This window comes from Myotis nattereri (assembly GCF_964212035.1).
Source record: "Myotis nattereri genome assembly, chromosome: 12".
Lineage (NCBI taxonomy): Eukaryota > Metazoa > Chordata > Mammalia > Chiroptera > Vespertilionidae > Myotis > Myotis nattereri.
In genome coordinates this window covers 81,515,566-81,536,868 of record NC_138087.1, presented here as the reverse complement: position 1 = coordinate 81,536,868, position 21,303 = coordinate 81,515,566, and the positions used below count along the sequence as shown (strand labels likewise).

General features: G+C 65.8%; 1 protein-coding gene across 2 annotated transcripts in view; it reads right to left on the bottom strand.

Annotated features, from left to right (window-relative positions):
- Positions 1-1,932: 1,932 nt before the first annotated feature.
- COL5A1 (collagen type V alpha 1 chain) overlaps positions 1,933-21,303 on the bottom strand; it is a gene marked incomplete at its 5' end in the record, with an annotated part of 97,334 nt that continues 77,963 nt past the window's right edge. Inside the window, 15 exons of one of the 2 annotated variants that reach the window (XM_081104051.1) lie at positions 1,933-4,006; positions 5,669-5,902; positions 8,892-8,960; positions 12,111-12,223; positions 12,315-12,570; positions 13,304-13,357; positions 13,824-13,859; positions 14,982-15,035; positions 15,471-15,578; positions 17,936-17,989; positions 18,069-18,122; positions 18,257-18,364; positions 18,881-18,934; positions 19,898-19,951; positions 21,077-21,130. In XM_081104051.1, the coding sequence (XP_080960177.1) occupies positions 3,860-4,006; positions 5,669-5,902; positions 8,892-8,960; positions 12,111-12,223; positions 12,315-12,570; positions 13,304-13,357; positions 13,824-13,859; positions 14,982-15,035; positions 15,471-15,578; positions 17,936-17,989; positions 18,069-18,122; positions 18,257-18,364; positions 18,881-18,934; positions 19,898-19,951; positions 21,077-21,130 (1,449 nt within the window). In that variant the 3' untranslated portion in view covers positions 1,933-3,859. Of the gene's footprint in view, positions 4,007-5,668; positions 5,903-8,768; positions 8,838-8,891; positions 8,961-12,110; positions 12,224-12,314; positions 12,571-13,303; positions 13,358-13,823; positions 13,860-14,981; positions 15,036-15,470; positions 15,579-17,935; positions 17,990-18,068; positions 18,123-18,256; positions 18,365-18,880; positions 18,935-19,897; positions 19,952-21,076; positions 21,131-21,303 lie in introns of both variants that reach the window. The other variant, XM_081104052.1, reaches the window with a different exon arrangement.

Here is a 21,303-nt window from a genome sequence, read left to right as displayed (position 1 = left end):
AAGACCTAGAAACACCGCTGATGAGAGAATCACACCCGCCCTGGGATCCAGCCCGCAACCCGCCCATGTGCCCTTGACCGGGATGGAACCTGGGACCCTTCGGTCCGCAGGCTGGCACTCTGTCCACTGAGCCACACCGGCCAGGGCTGCCTGCGTGTGTCCTTAGAGAAAGCCCAGGAGCCCCCTCTCGTCCCCCAGCTCTGCCCAGGGGGACCCCGGAGGGACCAGCAGGACGGCAGGGGTTGTCGGGGAGGAACTCACTTGCATGCAATGGGCTGCAGGTCTCCAGAGGGTTAGAGACTCCCTGGGGTCCAGGGTGGGCAGAGGGGAGGGAGAAAGGGAGAGAGAGGGGTGGGGAGGGGAGGTGTTGACTGTCCTGCAGAGGCAGGACTGGGAGCTGGACTGGTGCAGCAGCAGCCTGAATGGGGAGTGGGGAGGTGGGTACAGGCGAGATTGACAGGAGGAGACAAAGAAGATCATTGACCCGCCTGCCTCCCCAAACACAGGACAGGCTGAGGGGAGGGGGACCCCCGGGGACTCAGAACTCAGGAAGATGGCCCAGCTCCTGGGGAAGGGGACACAGGCCTCTCGGGCGAGGGAGGTGACCGAGCCTTGAACACGGCTCGTGCCGTGACCTGCCTGCACGTGGACCTGCCTCACCCCCTGGCTCCCCCGAGGCAGGCCGGCCGGAGACAGACGTTTCCAGGATCATATTCTAGCGCCAAGGAAGCTCCGTCAGCCAGTCACCCGCCCCCCATTCCCTTATCATTTCTCCTGTGAAGGATGATCTGTGAGTAGCATGTGATTGCGTACTTCATCCTGTTTTCTTAAGAATTCTAGAGATGGTCCATAGGAAGCAGCCTTCGGACACGCACATCCGATGCCAGACGTTCGCTGACCTTCGACCCATGATCTGAACAGACAGGCTTTGCAATCCCCTCAGCGGAAAACTCTCAACCCCTCCTTCCATCCATTTGTTCTCCCCCCACACCTCCTCCTCCTCCTACAAAACACCTCTGCCTGAGTCCATTTGTTAAGATGATCTCTGCGCCCTGGCCACTGTTGCTCAGTGGGTAGAGCATTGGCCCGAGCACCGAAGGGTCTCGGGTTCGATTCCTGGTGGAGGGTACATTCTTGGGTTGCAGGTTCATTCCCTGCCCCTTGGTTGGGGCGTGTCGGGGAGGCATCCAGTTGAGGTGTCTCTAGCACATCGATGTTTCTCTCCTCTTTCCACTCTCTCTGAAAAGCAATGAATAAAATATCCAACGGTGAGGATTCATGAAAAAAAAAATTTAAAAAGGAATGACCTTTGTGACGAGTCTGCAGTCTCCTCGGGCTGCCGGCTCCTGAATAAACCATCTTTCCTCGCAGCAGCACCTGCCCCATGCTGTTCTGAAAGCCGCTTCCCACTCGGGGTCTCTGTCTCCCCGCCTTCAGACACCCCAGGCCTGCGACCCCGGGCCCCGAGCGTGCCTGAGCCACCTGGAGGCGTCAGAGCACAGGTGACGGCCACCCCGTGTCCATTTCAGCAGCCTGCAGGGCGGGGCCAGGAATCTGCATTTATTTCTCTCTCTTTTGTTAATCTTTCCTGGAGGATATTTTCTCATTGATTTTCAGAGAAAGTGGAAGTGGGGGGGAGGCCTGGCCAGGCCAGTGTCGCCTTCAGGATCTCTCAGAGAGAGAGAGAGAGAGAGAGAGAGAGAGAGAGAGAGAGAGAGGCAGAGGATTTTGAAACGCCCTTTCCTGGGCATCACAGCTGAAACGCTGGCCCTGTCGGCCGTGCACCACGTCACGTGACATATTGTAAGGGCCTGATGTCCTCGAATCGCTACCACAGGTTTTGTTTTCCAATAGTTCTCTCCCTCCGCGTATGTCCAGTTACACAGATCAGGAGGGAAGAGCATGAAGTGAGGCCGACAGACCTTCTGCAAATATAGAAGTACTTTTATTGCATAGACCGTGGCTACGTGGTCTGGGGGGACGGGCACGTTTGAGTTCGGCACAAATTACAGCTTGGAAGGTTGGCCAATGGAGGGAGGACATGACAGGGGGGAAGGAGGGTGGACGAGAAATCAAACCGGAATCACATGACCTGGAGAGCCCCCGGGGTGCGCACGGCGGCCTGGGGCACGGCTTTTCCGCTGAGGGACGGACGAACGGACGGACGGACGGGACAGTCATGGCCGCGTGCCGGGTCCCACAGTCTCTGGAAGCGGCTTCTCTCTGGCAGGAGCAGGACGGATTTCCCGGGCGATCGGGAAATCCTCGTGGGTGGTGGTCGGCTTCTGGCGGCCGTGCCGGGGCTTCCTGAGCCGGAACCACGCGTGGACGGGTGGGGCAGGTCGAGGACGCACCGAGGTCCTCCCACGGGGCCCCGCGTGCGGGAGGCGGGGAGCCCCGGGAGGGCCGCTTTCACAGGACAGGGGCCTGCCCGCCGCCGCGGTCCTTGCCCACAGGGGGCAGGCGCCCCGAGCCGTGCAGGTGTCGCCGATGGAAACCCAAGTTTTGTACCTGGGACGGGCCGCCGGCCGCCCTGCGGGGACTCACAACGTTCACCGCCCGTGCGTCCCCGTGTGGGGAGCCCGCAGGCAGCACCGGGCCTGCTGAGCGGCTCCCGGGAATTAGCGACCACAGAAATTAGCACCAGACATTCGGGACCGAGGACCACCTGCTACGGGGACCCCGCAGACGAGGCGGGAGCCTCTCGCTCTGCGTGTGTTTTCAAATCACAGGACACAACCGGCTGGGGTCACAGGTCTTGGGGGGTGTGCCTCGGAGCCCCACGGGAAGGGAGGGACGGCAGTTATCGCGGCGTCCTTGGTAGAAACCCGGACTGTGGAGGACGGGGGGGGGGGGGGGGGGGGGGGGGGGAGGCCCGGCCAGGCCAGCGTCGCCCTCAGGATCTCGAGACAGTTAGCACCAGAGAGATATAAGCACCGAGTTTCACTAGCGACCGTCCGCAGAACATGTGGCCTCCGGCCCCGGACGCGCCCACTCGGGGTGGGTGGGGGGCATAGGGGGTCGCCGAGCCCGCCTTTCACCCCCAGAGCCTGCCAGGAAGGCAGCGGGTAAATGCCTGCTCCCTCCCCACGGGAAAGCCCAGAGCTGATGAGACACCAAGGGCCGGTCCGAGTAGGGCCCGCATGTGGCGGCGGGAACCCTGGCTGTTCTGGGCAGATTTCCAATCGCTGCACCTGCTCCTGCAGGGCGGGGGGGGGGGGGGGGGGGCTCCCGGGTCTCGCCAGAGGGATTGCATATGGCGCGGGCACAGCACCCCCCGCCCCGTCCCCTTCTCCCGTGGGACTGAGCTGGGCTTGCCTACGTGGCTGAAAGTCGGGGACACTGAACGGTTATGACAACACAGTACACACATTGACGCCATCACACACAGCACCTGGGACCGCGGGCGGCAGGGGAACGGCTGGCGGCGGGCCCTGAGCGAGCGGCCCGGGCTCCGCGGCCCCGCCTTTCGCGGGGCGTGCCTGGGAACGTTGTGGCAGGGCAGGGGGAACGCACATCTTCAAGTGGAATTTAAAAATGTCCCCTCCAAACCCCGCAGGCGCCCCGCCCGCCCCGCCCCGCGAAGGCTCCACGGCGAGGTCGGCGCGGTCGCGTGTAGACGGAACCGGCTGGAGACGGCGGCGGGGCGGCCTGGCGCCTGGGGGGCATCGGGGTCATGTGATTCGGCTCTGAGGTGGGGGCACGGCTCTTTCCCTTCGCTCTCTCTGGTTTGGGGTGCGGCCTGGCGGGGTGCCGGGCGCGGATGAGGTCGGGGATGGGATGAGGGGCCTTCGCTGTCCAGGACACCCCCAGGCGGCGTGCTGAGGTCACGAGGTTGGTCGCAGGGTCGGCCCGGCTCCTAGCCCAGGAAGCAAGCCGGTCCCACCTCAAATCCGAACTTCTGGGCCGCCTCCCCGAAGTCGTTGAACATGATGTCTACGACGGGCAGCTGCTCGACCTTGGGCGTGTCGATCTCCAGCACCGTCTTCTGGTAGCCTTTCCGGGTCTGGGGGGCGGGGGGAGCAGGGGCGTCAGGCCGCGCAGCCTCTAGGGGTGGCCCCTGACCCACCACACCCGCCCGGTCCCCCCATGTCCCATTCAGCCCCCTCCATAGCCGGGAGCCGGGAGCCGGGAGTCGGGAGTGGGGCTGGGACGGGGCCCGCAGCCATTCGGACCCACCTTGTCCCTGCCAGGCGGGCACCCCCGTCGCCCCATAGGTTCCCCCCAAGGAGGTCTCGCCGGGACTGTGGGCTCCACCCACACCAGGGGCCCTTGTTAAAAACTCAGCACCCATGGTGGCGCCAGCAGGCGGGCCGCACCCACAAGAGCAAGAAGAGGAGGGGCCTGGGTAAACTGAGGCACGAGGGCACGGGCAGCTCAGGAGAGTGACCTGCACCTCCCCATCGGCAAGTTCTGTTTGGCGTCACCAGGTCCCCGCCGTTTCATGGGCTGACTCTGCCCTGGCACCACGGTGGCATGGGCGGGGCCACACACGGGGTCCCTTTAGGCCGTGGGAGCCGGGAAGCTCAAAGCCAGAGTCCCGGCTCGGGCCGGCCCTGCCTCTCCGTTCTACCTCCTCATCTCCCGTCACAGCGCGGCCCCTGCCAGCGGCTGTCTGTCAGAAACAGTCCCAGGAGCGGGTCCACCGGGCTCAGCTCCAGCCCAATGCGGTTCCCAGCTCCTTCTAGGCGAGTGGGATGCTCGGGGCACCCCGGGAGCAGGTGCCACGGTTAGCTTCCCGGCGGGAGGCAGAGAAGCGGGACATTTCCTTCTGCCCCGTCCCCCCTCCCGGCCTCCCGGGAGCAGCTGGGGGTGCCTGTCAGGAGGAGGAAGGGTCTCCTGGGCGCAGGGCGGGCTCTGGCCCTGCCAGGGGTGCAGCCGCCCTGGCCTGTGCCGGTGGGATCTGGCCTGGGGGGCAGCGGGCAGGGCCTTGGAACAGGCGGTGCGGAGGGCAGGGATCCGAGGGCACAGCTCAAAGCCGACGTGCAGACCCGAGGTGCTGACCCCCCGCGAGGAACCCCGCCTGGCTCTTGGGGGCCACACGTGGGGTGCGGAGCAGGACCAGCATCCCGGCCCAGAGGCCAAGAAGCAAATGAGAACCCAGCCCTGACCGGCCGTGCGGCCTGCGCTAGCCTGTGGCCTCCTGGGCCTGTCACCCCTCCCCCGCGGCGGCACAGGGTCCGGGGAGCTGCCCTAACGCGGGCGGGGCTGCCGGGGATCCACAGCCAGTGGTTGCTGTCATCACCCCGCGTCTGTAGGCCGTCCCAGCACAGCCACGGCCTCGGGAGCAAACCCAGTCTCCGCTCGGCCCAGTCCCGAAAGGACCTGCCTAAGCAGAGGGTCCGGCCTCCGAGTGGACGTCACATGGGAGGGGCTTGTGGCCTGGGCTCCCGGCCCTTCCCGGCCCTCTCCCACCCCCCGCCCTCCCCACCGGCCCTCCCCCTGGCCCTCCCCCCCCCCTGCCCTCCTTCCCGGCCTTCTGTGGGGCGGCCAGGGTCAGCCACGTGCTCAGAGCAGCAGCCAGGGGGCACTCCTCATTTGGGCTCCCAGGGCCCCCGGCACCGGCTCAGGGGCTGGCCCACGGTCCGTGCCAGTAAATGGGTGTGGACTGAATGAACTGCTCCAGGCACCTAGTCCCATCCCGAGGCAGCGCCCACACGATGCTCACCGCGCAGCCGTCCACCAGGGCGTGGATGTATGGGCTGTTGTCGTAGGACATCTCCTCGTCGTTGGAGCCCAGGAAGCGCATGGCCTTGTCGTAGCTGCCCGTGGCCGCGTCCTGCCAGGCCACCGACTGGTAGCAGTTGTAGGTGACGTTCTGGTTGGCGGAGGCGCTAAGCAGGCGCAGGAACGTCATCTGGACCACGCCCACGGGGCTTCCCTCGGCGTCCACGTAGGACAGCTGTGGGGGGACAGGAGGAGGGCGCTCAGCTGCGGGGGGACACAGGCGCTGACGCAGTCCCTGGGACAACGCTCACAGCGGCGCCTTCACCCGTGGGCCCTCTCCTCCGCAGCGTGAGCCACACCAGCGCGCTGCCTGGCGACCGCCACTCGCCCCGCCGAGGCCGGCACACGGGCTCTGTGGGGTCCCTGAGCCACACCTCACTTTTTCAGGAACCTAAGTAACCCCCCACTTCTGTGCCCGGTCCCATCCTGCAGGGCTCCATGCACGTGCCTCCTCCTCCAGGAAGCTCCTCTGGGTTAGGTGCCTCACCCTCACCTTGGCCTGTCTCAGCATCCACCTTCCCCCCAGAGGCGAGGGGGGGAAAGGTGCCCAGGGCTGGGCAGGCAGCCCTTTCTGGACCTCCCTGTCTCTGTGCCCCGAGGCAGCCAAAGGCTCATTAGGTTCCGCTCACGGGGAACACCCTGTGCTGAGGGCCACTGATGGGCGAGGCCTGGCCAGGGGGCCTGAGAACGCAGCCAGAGGGCCAGGCCCCGGGAGGGTCACGGCTGTACGGCCAAGAGCTGGGAGGTGGGGTGACCGGGCGCCCTCTTGGAGCCGCAGGGGAGCCCTGGGATGTCCCCGCCCCCGCCGGGCACGGAATCCAGGGCAGCACAGAGGGGCCCTTCAGCCGCGGGTGGTCACTTGCCAGGCTGAACCGGGTGCCCAGGCACCCCTCTCCATCAGTCAACACAGGGCCAGGGCCAGAGGGTGTGCTGCTCTCGAGGGCCCTCCCCAGCGTCACCAACAGACATCCCCCCGGGCTCCCCAGCCAGTGGGGTGTGGGCCGGCGCAGGGCGTGGGGCTGGCGACGGGCGTCCCGAGGGAGCAGTCCCTGTCTCTCCACCCCCGCGGGAGCACGGGTCTCTGAGTCTGGGACTCCGCCGGGGCCGCAGCTGCCTCCTGGCCCTGAGACAGCGCGTCTCTCCTGCCCTCCCTTGGGGAGCCAGGCTCTCCTCGCTCCCACGCCCGCCGAGCGAGGGTGGCATCCTGCGGGCGGAAAAGGCCAGGCTCTGAGCCGCCAGCCCTCCCCAGGGAGGTGCGTGGAACACGGAGAATCCACTGGACTCTGTCCCCGCCACGGACGGTGGGGCCGGCCTGGCGGGCTCCTTCCCGCAGGGCGGGGGCACAGAGCCACCGGCCGGCACCCCCAGACGCCCCCGGAGGACTTGGGGGAGGACTGAATACCCACCGTGGCCGGCCGTCAGGTGCTCCTCGGGGAAAGGTGACTGACTCGGGAGAGGACGCAGGCGGGGGTGGGGGTGGGGGAAGGAGGGGGTCGCAGGGAGGCAGCGGGGGCCGGACACGGAGGACCTGCAGCTGCCCAGGGCCGGGGCGGAACCCAGATCCACTGTGACCCCTGCCCTCGTGGACAAGGGCCCTGCACTACCGTCTTCACGGGGCACGGCCGGGTCTGCCGGCCCCAGAGGCCCCTGTTCCCTCGAGGAGGGGCACCTCTCTGTCCTGTCCACTCGCAGGGCCAGAGCCGGACAAGACGAGTGGGCACAACAGGAGCTTTGCCCTGTCCCTCCAGCCTCAGCCCCACCAGCCTCGCCTTCTGTCTGTGACACAAGACATTGGCCGAGGTGGGCTCCTGGGGCTGTGGCTGGAACGAAGGTCCCGTAATGTCTGGAGGACCCTACTGCCTCCCTGGCTCTGGGTGGCCCCCCGACTCCTGCGCCCGTCACCCTGACCCTCCGCCCACCCGGCTGAGCCCCCGGGCACTGGGTCCAGCCCCTGGGCTCCAGGTCCTCCATGTGCCAGTGGAGAGGGGGAGGAGGGCAGAGCAGACGGGAGGCCAGAGAGGCAGTGCCCACGGGCATGGCCAGCTGAGCATGGGCCTGCGGTGTTGGCAAGACCTGGGCGATTGGAAAGGGGCTGTGCAGGCGTGCAGCATCCATCAGCCACGGGCGCCTTGGGGTGGAGGAAGGAAGGGTGTTCAGAGCGTGACTGGGCATAGCGACCTGGAAGCCCCTGCTCCGCGTGCCCATGGGGGCGTGGCCCGTGCCCATGGGAGAGGCTGGGGGCGGGACCAAGGGTGCCGGTCAGGTCGGAAGCCTCCAGCCCAAGAGCTCGTTTCCAGGGAGGAAGCTCCTCCCTCAGGGGCTGCCTGTGGGGACGACTAGACGGAGGCGGGACCACAGGAAGCAGAGGGTCCTCAGGGCAGCACAGGCCACAGCTGGGAGCCGGGCTGTGAACTCGGGAGACGGCGCAAACTCAGGCCAACGCCGCTGAGGCGTCCGGGTGTCCTCTGGGCACCACGGCCACTGGTCTCGCAGGCACAGGCCCATCGTCTGCCTCCCAGGGACTAGAAGGCGCCTCACTCTGTTCTTTCAAGGGACACCACGTGTTTTCATTTGGGGGGGGCGGTCATTGAAGGCCGCTACCCAGGAGTCGGAACAGACACTGGCGTAGCCATTTGGGGCGCATCTGAGACGCCCCGGGCCAGCTCGGCCAACAGAACGGCCTTCGGGCCGGGCAGGGCCCAGCGGACGGGCCCTGGGGAGACCCCAGTGGTCCAGTGACCTGGGACCTGCCCCCAAGACTGAGCAGGAGACCAATAAAGAATTAAAAAAAAAAAAAAAGACCGAGCCAGAGTCTGCATCCCGGCAGCGGTGGCTCCGGCGCCCTGAACGCCCTGCAGGACCGGAACCGCGTGTGCCCCCAGGCTGACGGGAGCGGCCGTGGGGTGGCGGGGTGGCCAGCTGTCGCGTGCCGTGGAGCTTCGGCCAGAGGGGCGGGAGCAGGTGCGGCCCCGGCGGCCGCGGGTCCCATGCAGAGCCGCGAGCCAGGCCGTGCGGCAAGCGGGCGGCGCCGAGGCACTTACCAGCGACCCGCGCTTGAACTGGCTATACCAGGTGGCGGGCTGCTCTTTGGGCCAGCGAGCCATCTTACTCTGGAAGATAGGACACGGGCGCGTTGAGGGCACCGCGGGGCAGGGCCGCCTTACCAGTTTCCCGCGCTTGAATTCACTGAACCAGGAGCCCGGGTTCTCTTTGGGCCAAGAGGTGATTCTGGCCTGAAGGCGGAGCAGGGGGCGCCGAGGGAGAGAAAGAAGGACAGGTTACTCTCTTGCCTGCCGCGGGCGACCCGTCCCGCCCTCCCTTGCGGGGGTCGCAGTGCCCGGCCGGGAAGGACTTTGTGGGTGCCTCTGACTGCCCCAGAGCCGAGGCACCTGCGTCATGTGCTCAGTTTATCCAGCATCGGGGCCCCTGGTCCTGCTCAGTGCCTGCAACCTGAACGAATGAGTGAGTGAATGAACGAGTGAATGAGTGAGTGAATGAGTGAGTGAATGAACGAGTGAATGAGTGAGTGAATGAACGAGTGAATGAGTGAATGAGTGAGTGAATGAATGAATGAGTGAATGAGTAAGTGAATGAATGAACAAGTGAATGAGTGAGTGAATGAATGAATGAGTGAACGAATGAGTGAGTGAATGACTGAGTGAATAAACGAGTGAATGAGTGAGTGAATGAATGAATGAATGAATGAGTGAGTGAATGAATGAATGAGTGAATGAATGAATGAGTGAATGAATGAGTGAGTGAGTGAGTGAATGAGTGAGTAAATGAATCAATTCCAGTGAGACAGCAGGAGCAACATTGACTGATGGGCTCAGGGAAGGACCTGGTGGCGGGGTGTGGCTGTCTGTCTGTCTGGCTACCACCTGGGACAGGTGGGCAGGGCTCACGGTGACACAGCTGGGCCAGCTCGGTGTGAGCGGTGGGTGCGTGTGCTGTGTGTGTGCACGCGTGGGCTCCGTGTGGTGCATGTGGTGGGGTGCACGCCCTCGGAGGAGTGACCTGGGGAACCCCCTGCAGCACAGCGCCTGTCCCCCTGTGGGAGGGAGGGGCCTCCCTGTGGAGTTCGCAGGGGCCGAGGCCGCAGGGGTGCTGTGGAGGCAGGAATGGGCCTGAGGGAACGAGTGAGTGAGGGCCCCGCCAGGGGAGCCGTGCGGCCGGCGGGGGGCCAAGGGGCAGAGCCACGGCTGCCGGCGCGTCCACGTGCTGCAGGACAGAGACTGCCGGCCTGTCCCAGTCCACGGGGCGCTGCCTGCGGGTCAGTATCCCTGTCCCGTCCCCCGCTGTCCTCTGAGCTGGCCTCGGGAAGGAGCGGGACCGGAACCCCCTGGAGGACGAGGGTGTCCAGCCGCCCCGGCCCCTCGGGACTCCCTGCGCTCCTGCTTTGGAGCCCACACCCGTGGCTGTGGGGACCTGCTCAGAGGGCGGCCTCCTCGGGGACAGGACCAGGGCCTCGGGCAGGCGCTCGCCTCACCCCAGCTTCTGCCCGACATCCCCACCCTCCTGCGGCCCAGGGGACCAGGCGAGGGTCTCCACCTGCCGGGGCTGTGGCCGGGCCCGTGCCCGAGGCTCCCGCCCGGGACGCCTGGCTGGCAGCACACGCGCCGAGGAGGAGGGCGGGCGCTGGGTCGCTCAGCACTCCACCTGCCAGCGGCCTGCCCCACCAGCCGGGGCCCCGGGAGCACGTCCAGCCAGCTGACCGGCAGCGAGGCCACTGGCAGAGGACGGGCAGTGACAGGAAGCGTGAGAAGCTGTGCCCTCCCCTGACGCTCCTCCTGGCCTCTGCCCATGGGGGCCCCGGGTGGGCATCTCCTCTCAACCCTCAGGGGCCGCTGCTGGGAGTGCAGGCCCCCCAGGGGTTCAGGTTCTGGGTGTGAGGGCACATAAAAATGGGGTCCTCGCCCGGCCGACGGGGCTCAGGGGTTGAGCGTCGACCTGTGAACCAGGAGGTCACAGTTCGATTCCCCGTCAGGGCACGTGCCCGGGTTGTGGGCTTGATCCCAGGTGTGAGATGAGCAGGAGGCAGTCGATCAATGATTCTCTCATCATTGATGTTTCTCTCTCTCTCTCTTCCTCTCCCCTCCTCTCTAAAATCAATAAAAGTATTGAAAAATAAAATAAAATAAAATTGAGGTCCTCGCCCTCACTGGTGTGCTCAGTGGTTAGAGCGCGGCCCTCACACCAAAGGGTCTCGGATTGGATTCCTGGTCAAGGGCACGGGTTGCAGGTCCGTCCACTCCCACCCCCGGTTGGGGTGCATGCAGGAGGCAGCCGTTCGATGTTCTCTCTCCCTCTCCCTCGCTCCTTCTCTCCCTCCTCCCTCCTCCCTCCCTCCCCCCCCTCTCTGAAAATCCCCTCGGGCGAGGATTAAAGAACAAGGAGAGGTCCTCAAATTGCCTGTCTGTCAGTGTGGAGCCCAGGTCCTGCATGGGCTTCCGGCCCAGGGCTGACTCCCTGGCTGCAGTGGGGTCTGGGGGGGCCGGGATGGGGGGTGGTGCCCAGGGACCGGGCTGCTCTCTGTAGACAGTGCTTCTGGGCCCTGTGGCCACCAGGGAGCTCAGGCTGCAGCTGCTGACCACCGGCCGAGTCTGAACCTCATGACAAACCCAGCTTCAAGGACCGGCCACCCTTGTCCCAGGACAGCCAGCCGTCCCAGGGGGACATCGGGAGGGGCTGCCAGGCCCACGCCCAGGGCACTGTGGCCGGCGTCTCCGTGACCTTCCCCACTAGAGGACTTGTCCTCCTCACAAGTCCCGGCCCCAGCCTCCGACTCACACGTGACAGAAAGCAACACACACACACACACACACACACACCTGCCTGTATACACACTCCATTCACATGCCTGGCTGCACACACACACACCCGTTCACACACACATCAGCATCCCCGCCTGGAGGACAGGCTTTGAGGCCAGAGGTGACTGTGAAGTTGACGCCCACAAATCGCAGCGCGTGAGCCCCGAGGGAAGTTCACCAACCACAGGGCGGACTGCGCTCGGGGACAGCAGCCAAAGCGATGGCGCCCAGAATCAGGGGCCGCCGGCTTCTCCAAGATGCGCCGGGGTCCCTGTGCCCCAGGTCCTCCACGGGCTACGGGTTGGTCTGAGGTCAGAACTGGGGAGTCACTTAGGGAGGGAGGGGACCAGCTGTGGCTGGAACCCCGGCACCAGGGGTGGTGGGGAGACCGGAGCCGGCGTCCGTCCACTTCCGAAACCCGGGGCTGCAGCCCCATCTCATCACTAATAACCCCCACTGCCCCTTACGCCACCTCGGGAGCAAACCTCAACGAGAAACCGGCCAGTTTCCATTCCTAAAGCTGCCCCCGTGAGCCCGAGGCGGGCGGCTGGCGGGCGGGCGGGCACTCACCCCCTCGGACTTCTTGTCGGGGAAGACGCACGTGGCCCCCCCGGCCGTGAAGTTGCAGTAAACTTTGAAGGAGTCCCTGGAGCAGCCCTGGTTCGGGTCGACCCAGTATTCGCCTGCGGGGGGGAGGGGGCGTGTGAGGACTGCGCCCGGGGGCCCTGCCGCTGCGCCCACCCAGCCCCGTGAGCCCGGGCCCGCGCGCCCCACCGTCGGGGAAGTCCGGGTGGCAGAGCTGCAGGTCCTTGCAGGTGCGGGCGGGGTTCTCCTGGGTGCCCAGTGGCCTCTTCATCTGCTCGATCTCCAGCTTGAGCGAGTTGAGCGAGCCGAAGATCTCCTCCATGCCGTCCGCGTAGTCCACGTAGCTCTCGCCCTCCCCGTCGTCCAGCATCTGGCTGGCGTCGATGTTTCGCCGCGCCCTGGACGCCTGGATCGGCAGCGGCTGGATGACCTCGCCCGGGGGGCCCTGGGGTGGGAGAGGGGCGGCCGTGGGTGGGACAGGACAGGGCGGGTGGGCCCGGGGCTGCACACACCTCCATCTCAGTACGCATCCTGCCCTCTCCCCTGCCTCTGGAACATTCCATACCGTCCCCGCTGCCAGGCCTTGTCGGCACCGAGCACCTCCCTCCTCGGACCGCATCCGGGGGGTCCCCCAGGCCCGGCTCCTGCCCCAGCCGCCCCGCCCGCTGTCCGCTCTGCAGCCAGCCCTCAGCAGCGCGCCCCAGGCTGGTGTTCCCGTCTGTCCTTAGCGAGGCTCAAAGCACCCGACGCGGCTGCACACAGTGGGGCTGCAGGAGGCTGGCAAGGCCCAAGCCTTGTGTTCCTGGGGCTGCGTCAGGCATCCAGAGGCTGCGCTGCCTGCACCTTAAGGCCTTGTCTACTGCGCCCACCCCACATGCACACACACACACAGGCATGCACACATGTGCACATATATGCACACACACGCGCTTTCTCCTCTCTCCCTGTCTCTCATCTCCTCTCCCTGTCTGTCCTCCCTCTGTCTCTCCCTCTCTGCCTCCCCCAGGGAGCCCGCTGGGTTACATTCCCTTGGCTTCTCCCAGGGACAGGTAGCACCCTGCCACTGTCACGCTCCCTAAGGTTGGTTTGGAAATTGAGCGGCACAGACATATCTTCCCACGGCGCCCTCGGCGCTAGGGGAACCCCCACCCCCACAGGCATGTCCTCAGGCTGCTCACCGGTGGGCCGGGGGGTCCTGGGTGCCCTGCCTCACCCTTCGGGCCAGTGGGACCCTGGTGGGGGGAGAAGAACCAACTCTGACCACGGGGGCCTGCGGGGACCCGGACTCCCTGGGGTCCCTGACAGCCCGTGTGGAGGACGGGGCAGGTCTAACATGCAGGGAGGTGACAGCTCCCCTCGCCCTCCACCGCCCCCGAGATGGGAGCTAGGGGGACCAGGTCCTTCCTGCTGGGCAGAGAGACAGCCACCCCCTCAGGCTGGAGTGAGCTCAGGACAGGACAGTAGGGGAGCAGCGCGACCCATGTGAGCCAGGGGAGCGCGGGGCCCAGGGTGGGACGCATGCAGAGTGCACACCCCCCCCCCCCGGGTGACGGGGCCCCTGCAGGGTGCACACACCCCCGGGTGACGGGGCCCCTGCAGGGTGCACACACCCTCCCCACCCCGGGGTGACGGGGCCCCTGCAGGGCGCACACCCCCGCCCCCGGGTGACCGGGCCCCTGCAGGGCGCACACCACTTACCGAGGAGCCCTTAGCGCCTTTGGGACCAGGAGGACCCTGCGGAGAGGGGGCGGAGCATTAGCGAGCAGGAGGCCCCTTCACCCCTGGGCACCCACCTTTGACACCAGTCCTTTGGGCCGGGCCTGGTCTTCACCCCTCTTGCATCCGTGTCCCCCTTCCACTGGACTCATGGACTGGGAGGTGGGGGGTGGGGGTGGCTGGTGCTCACCACAGCGGTGGGGAATGTCCTGTCCACCAGGGTCGGCCTCCCAACCCCCCTCAGCCGGAATCACACGCAGGCAGCGGAGGGAGAGGAAGAGGGCGAGCTGGCCCAGACCTGGCGCAGTGCCCTCCGGCCCGCAGGCAGCCGCAGCCCGCCGGTCCCGCATCAGCCGGGGGCCCCTGGGCCATGGGGACCCAGGCCCTGGCCCAGGTGGTGCGGAGGCTGATGGGGATGGGCAGGCACAGGCTCCAGGCCAAGGGGAATGACTTTAAAGGACTGCGTATTGTCCGACTGGGTGGATCAGTGGTTGAGCACTGACCTATGAACCAGGAGGTCACGGTTCGATTCCCGGTCAGAGCACAGGCCCGGGTTGCGGGCTCCATCCCCAGTGTGGGGTGTGCAGGAGGCAGCCGATCCATAATTCTCTCTCATCATTGATGATTCTATCTCTCTCCCTCTCCCTTCCTCTCTCTGAAATCAATAAAAAATATATTTAAAATTTTTAAAAAAGTTGAAACAATAATTAAAAAAATAAATCCTGGCCGAAACCGGTTTGGCTCAGTGGATAGAGCGTCGGCTTGCGTACTGAAAGGTCCCAGGTTCGATTCTGGTCAAGGGCATGTACCTGGGTTGCGGGCACATCCCCAGTAGGAGATGTGCAGGAGGCAGCTGATCGATGTTTCTCTCTCATTGATGTTTCTAACTCTCTATCCCTCTCCCTTCCTCTCTGTAAAAAATCAATAAAATATATTTAAAAAATCAATCAATCAATCAATCAATCAATCCTGGCTGAGCAGCAGCCATGCTCTGTCGCTGGGAACCCCGTGGGAGTGAGGACCCTCGGGCCCCCATCCTGGGTTCTCACTGTCCTGACTCCCCAGCTGCACAGGGCCCACGATCAGACTCCCCTCCCTGCTCTCCCAGCAACAACCGGGACCACCCTCCCAGATACGCACCGGCAGGCCTGGGGGGCCCGGGGGGCCGAGGGGGCCAGAAGGACCAGTGATCCCCTGTGAGGAGCAGAAAATGCAGTTATCAGGACGAGGGGGTACAGAGCCCCGCTCCCACCCACACAGCATGTCCAGGCCACGCCCGCATCTCCCCTCCCGCTGCCCTCCGGCCCTGAGCCCCTCCATGTGGAGCCTGGGGCCGGACTCCAGCCAGGAGGCCGGCCGGCCGGCCGGCCCCAGGTCCCCAGGTCCCCAGGCTGAGAATCGCCCACCACCTCCTGCAGAGAGGTGGCGGGAATGTCTGCCCGTGCGGCCACCGCGCTGTGGGCAGGGCGCGGGCCACAGTCAGGGCCGCCGCTGGGTTCCGGCCGCTCCCGTCTGCACTGGGGGCCAGAGGCTGCCTCCGTCCAGGCCTTAGCGCCTGCCTGGGGCACAGAGAGCCCACGGATCCTGATGCCCTTGACCCCAGGTGCTGGCTGGGGCCGCGTCACCCACCTGCTCTCCCTTGGGGCCGGAGGAGCCCTGCGGGCCGGGGAGGCCGCGGTCGCCCTTCTCGCCCTGCTCGCCCGGAGGCCCGATGAGTCCGATCAGGCCTGGGTGACCCTGTGGGAACGAAGGCGTGAGGGCAGTGGCCGTGGCAGAGCCTCGGGTCCCATGGGGGCAGTGAGACGGGCAGCATGCCACAGGCGCCACGCCACGCCACGGAACGGGCGTCCGCACCACACCACGTCACGCCATGCCATGCCACGGGCGCCACCAGCTGACGTCTCCTGAATGGAAAGAAGCCCCAAGGGCAGTCGAGGGACACGGCCGTGGGTCTGATGTGGAAAAACCCTAAGAGAACGTCCCAGACCCAGGCCGGGGGTCGGGGCTCCTGAGGGACCCTGTCCAGGCGCCTCCTGCCCGTTTCCGTGGTGAACACACGTGGGACAGCACCGGGCGGGCAGCGTGACAGGCTCTCGCGGACACAGTCGCTACAGTCACGGTTTTGTTTCTAAAGGATCAATCCTCTGCATAGGTTTGGTGAGGCTGCTTGCTTTCTATGAGCCGCAGATGGTTCTGGAAGGGCTCCTCCAGCTTTCGTGGTGTTAGGGGGCGGGGTGGGTATGAGGGTGAAAGAGGAAGACCCCACGCCCCTCCCTCTACACAGTCACTGGGCTCCTGAGTGAGCTTGACATCCTATCTAATAAAAGAGAAACATGGTAATTGGCGTACGACCGCTACCCTTCCCATTGGCTAATCAGCGAGATATGCAAATTAACTGCCAGCCAAGATGGTGGCCGGCAGCCAGGCAGCTTGAAACTAACATGAGGCTTGCTTGCTTCAGTGACGGAGGACTCCAACATTCCCCGCCTGCGGCTGCAGGCCTCTGACCTGCACTCTAAGCAACTATGTAACAAATATAGAAGCTAAACAAAACCCCAGAAACCTGCTTTAGTCTGCCGGCTTCAGCCAGCAGGATCGCAACATTGTAAGCAAAGGCCAGAAACCTACTTTCAGCAGCGGAGGCCTAAGAGCTGGAGCCAAGCCTCAAAGCTAAAGCTGGCCCAGAATAAAAAAAAAAAAAGAAAGAAAAAAAGGAGCGGTTGGGAGTTTCAGTCACCCCCAGCCTGAAAACAGCCCTCAGCCCCTCACCCAGACTAGCCAGGCACCCCAGTGGGGACCCCCACCCTGATCCAGGACACCCTTCAAGGCAAACCAGCCGGCCCCCACCTGTGCACCAGGCCTCTACCCTATATAGTAAAAGGGTAATATGCCTCCCAGCACCAGGATCAGCGGAGCCGCGAGGCCTCCCGGCACCGAGATCAGTGTGACAGGGGGCAGCGCCCAAACCCCCTGATCACCTTGCGGCTCTGTGTGTGACAGGGGGCAGGGCCACAACCTCCCTATCCACCCTGCTCTGTGCGTGACAGGGGATGGCGCCCCAACCCTGTGATCAGCCCTGCTCTGTGCCTGATAGGGGGGAGCTCCCCAACCCCCTGATCGGCCCTGCTCTGTGTGTGACAGGGTGCGGTGCCCCAACACCCCCCCCCCCCCCACGGGCCCTGCTCTGTGTGTGACGGGGTAGAGCCATAACCTCCCCAGTGGCCCTGCCCTGAGTGTGAGAGTGGCGGCGCCCCAACCCCCTGATCGGCCCTGCTCTGTGGGTGATAGAGGGCGGTGCCCCAACCCTCTGATGGGCCCTGCTCTGTGCGTGACAGGGTACAGAGCCCCAACCCCCTGATGGGCCCTGCTCTGTGAGTGACAGGGGGCAGTGCCCCAACCCCCTGATTGGCCCTGCTCTGTGCGTGACAGGGAGTGGCGCCGCAACCTCCCCATCGACCCTGCCTTGAGTGTGACAGGGGACAGTGCCCCAACCCCCCAATCGGCCCTACCCTGAGCGTGACTGAGGGTGGCATTACAACCTCCCGATCGCCCTGCTCTGTGTATGACAGGGGGCGGCGCCCCAACTCCCCAATCGGCCCTGCTCTGAGCCCGACCAGGGGCTGCACCTAGGGATTGGGCCTGCCCTCTGCCACCCAGGAGCAGGCCTAAGCCAGCAGGTCGTTATCTCCCGAGGGGTCCCAGACTGCGAGAGGGCACAGGCCGGGCTAAGGGATCCCCCTCCCCCACAAGTGCACAAATTTTTGTGCACCGGGCCTCTAGTTTACAAATAAAAGAATGTTCGTCCAGAAAACCACTCCTGATGGGAGGGCATGAGGCGCTGCCCCCAGCCCCCAAACGTCCTATGAGGGAGCCAGAGATGGCGTCCCCGCGAGCGTCTGCTCCTCGGACCCTGATGCCCTTCACTGAGCCCTCTGTGCTCCGGGGGCCGTGTCTCCCACCAGCACAGCTTTGCTTTCCGAGTCGCCACCTCCCGGATGCCCACCCCAGGCTCTGGCGGGCAAGGGTGCAGGCTTGTTGCCTTTGCAGCCATGGAGTGCGAGGGGCCCCGGGGCACGACCCTGTGGCCCCCTTACCTTTTCCCCTTTGGGGCCAGAGTCTCCTTTGAGGCCGGGGAGTCCTGGGGGGCCCTGCGGGAGGAGGGGAGGGTCAGGTTCTCTCCCAATCCCGCCTCCACCACTGCCGGGGGCTCCCCGGGGCGTCACTCACCATGGGCCCGGGTGGGCCATCGGGGCCTGGGGATCCCGGGAGACCTTGTTCACCCTGAAACACAGCCAGCTCCGTGTGAGCGCCCCTGTGCCCGCCCCCATGCCAGCTCCCCTTCCCCATGCCCGCCCCCGTGCCAGCGCCCCTCCCCCTTGCCCACGCCACCCCCTGCCAGGCCTCCTGTCACTCACCACAGGGCCGGGGATCCCCCGCAGGCCATCGGGCCCGGGCTTCCCGGGGGCCCCCTGGGGGCCGATGGGGCCAGTCTTCCCAGGAGGACCCTCCAAGCCGGCTTCCCCCTGCAGGCGGCAAGAAGAACGCATGGGCCCATGCAGGGCGCTGGTCACCCAGCCCGGAGCACTGCTCAGACCTGAACACCCGCAGGTATCCCGGCGGGGGGGGTGGGGGGGGCTATTTTCCATGTTCCTATGGAAGCCGTCTGGCCTTCCTCCATCTCACAGCCAGCTGGGCTCCCAGCCCCAGGGGTCACGCCAGCTACTGCGATTCTGGCAGCTACGGCGGCGCCAGGCGTGTGCTGGCTGCAGGGCGCCCGCATCCCGCCCTCTCCGCCCTCGGGGGCAGCGTCATGGCTGAGGTGGCCCCGGCCGGACCCAGGCCCGAGGCCGCGCAGCGCTGGGCCTGGCAGGACAGACTCTGGTGCCAGGACCCTGCACCCAGCGCCCCAAGCCACCACCGAGCCGCCCTTTTTGGGGAGCTGATGGCCCAGCCCAGGCACAGTGAGGGCCCGCCCCCCGGCTTTCCCACACCACCCAGGCCGCCTCCTCCCCGACCCCCAGCAGGCAAGGGCTCGTTACCTTGGCTCCTTTCTCCCCCTGTCGGCCTTCAGGGCCTGTGGGCCCCGGGGGACCCTAGAGCAGCAAGAGAAACACGATGAGGGAGGAGTTGGCTGGGGGTCCCAGGGATCAGGGTCTGTAGGGGGACAGGCCTGGGGAGGGAGGGGCATGGGTGTCGTCCCTGGGCCCCTGGCCAGCGGGATGCAGGACCCCAGATGCAGCCAGAGTGACTCCGGCCTGGAGCAGGTCCCAGGTCAGCGTGAGGCGCCCCGGCTGCTGTGAGTGAGGGGGGCCTGCCTGCTGTGAGGGGGGCTCTGGGTGCTATGAGTGAGGGGGGCCTGGGTGCTGTGAGTGAGGGGGGCCTGGGTGCTGTGAGTGAGGGGGGCTCTGGGTGCTGTGAGTGAGGGGGGCCTGGGTGCTGTGAGGGGGGCTCTGGGTGCTGTGAGTGAGAGGCGCCTGGCTGCTGTGAGGGGGGCTCTGGGTGCTGTGAGTGAGGGGGGCTCTGGGTGCTGTGAGTGCGGGGGCTCTGGGTGCTGTGAGTGAGGGGGGCTCTGGGTGCTGTGAGTGCGGGGGCTCTGGGTGCTGTGAGTGAGGGGGGCTCTGGGTGCTGTGAGTGCGGGGGCTCTGGCTGCTGTGAGGGGGGCTCTGGGTGCTGTGAGGGGGGCACCCTCTCTGGGTTCCACACCCCGCAGCTCAGTTTCTGCAGCTGCAGCAGCAAAAGGCCGATCACTGAATGCATGAACCGCCGGGGGCCTGTGCTGCCTCTCAGAGGCCTGGCCCGGGGAGGGGAGCCCAGCCTTGGGGTGATTATCTCCCCGTCAGCCATCACGCTGGCGTCAGCACTGGGCCCTCCTCAGAGGCAGGTCTGAGGCTCGATGACGCGATGACGCGCGGGAAGCCGAGGGGAGGACACGCTTCGCAGAAGCACTTTCCGGCCAGCGCTCGCTCAGCGCCCGCCCGCCGGGAGGGGGAGGGGGAGGGGGAGGGGGAGGGGAGCTGCATGCGGACGTGGCGGAGAGGCCGCGCAGAGTCCTTTACCCGTTTTCCTGGAGGCCCGGACGGACCCGGTTCACCAGTGGGGCCCGGGGATCCCTGGAGTCAGAGAGAGAACAGGGCTGAGTCGGGTCGGGGGTCGGTGCGGAGGCGCGGCGGGGCCGGGCTGGGCTCGGGCCGGAAGAACACGCTGAGCCCGTGTCCTGGGCAGCCCGACCCTGACCCCCATCTCGGGGGGGCTGATGGACCCGCCCCCCTTACCTCACTCCCCTCACCCCCATCCCGCTCCCAGGACCCCAGTGATGGGCTGGCCGCCTGTGAGCGTGGCCTGCTGGACGCGGACGCGGAGGCACAGGGAGGACAGTGTCTCTGCGAGGGCGCCGGGCGGGAGGGGGACCCGCGGGGACCCAGGCACTGACGGCGCCATCGCAGGGACTCAGCGGGAAACAGCGTCTCAAACCCTCCCCGCAGGCAGGAGGCAGCCTCCGTGCGAGCTCAGCCAGGGGCGGACGGGAGAGCCCCTCCCAGGAGGGACAGGACCCGGTCCAGCAGGAACAGCCGCCCTGCCCTGGCCGGTTGCTCAGTGGGTAGCACATCGGCCAGCGGACTGAAGGGTCCCGGGTTCGATTCCCGGTCGGGGCACAGGCCCGGGTTGTGGGCTCGATCCCCAGGGGGGGTGTGCAGGAGGCAGCCGATCTGTGATTCTCTCATCACTGATGTTTCTGTCTCCCCGCTCCCTCCCTCTCTGACATCAATAAATTAAAAAATAGAGCAAGCGACCCCTGAGCGTGGGCGGCTCTGGGCAGGTGACAGGCTCCCTCCTGGGAAGGGCCATGCTCTCCAGCCCTGACGAGGGGGCCACGGCCCCTGCACGGTCAGGAACCAACGGCACCAGCCGACTGGGTTTGGGTTTTGGTCAGAAATAGACAAAGCGTCAGGCCGGCGGGGCTCAGTGGTTGAGCATTGACCTGTGGACCAGGAGGTCAGGGTTCGATTCCCGGCCAGGGCACAGGCCCGGGCTGCAGGCTCGATCCCCAGTGGGGGGCGTGCGGGAGGCAGCTGGTGGATGTTTCTCCCTCACATCAATGTTTCTCTCTCTCTCCCTTCCTGTCTTTCTAAAATCAAAAACTTATTTTTTTAAAAAAAGAAATGAACAAAGCAAGTTGCAAATCCCAAGAACCCAGACGCCCGTCACCGTGGCCCCAAAGGTCACAGCGCACTCACCGTCTGTCCGGCCTCGCCGTCGTCCCCTTTGTCACCAGGGGGACCATCCTGACCCTGTGGGGACGAAAGCAAGTTCCTTCAGCCTCCGGACGGCACCCGAGTCCCGTCCCCCAAATCCAAGCCCATCGGGTTGGGGGGACACAGCGCGCTCAAAGCTGGGGACCGCGTCCGCATCTGACCCAGATGCAGGCCCCTTGGGAGGGCACCGTGCCCCACGGGGAGCTCAC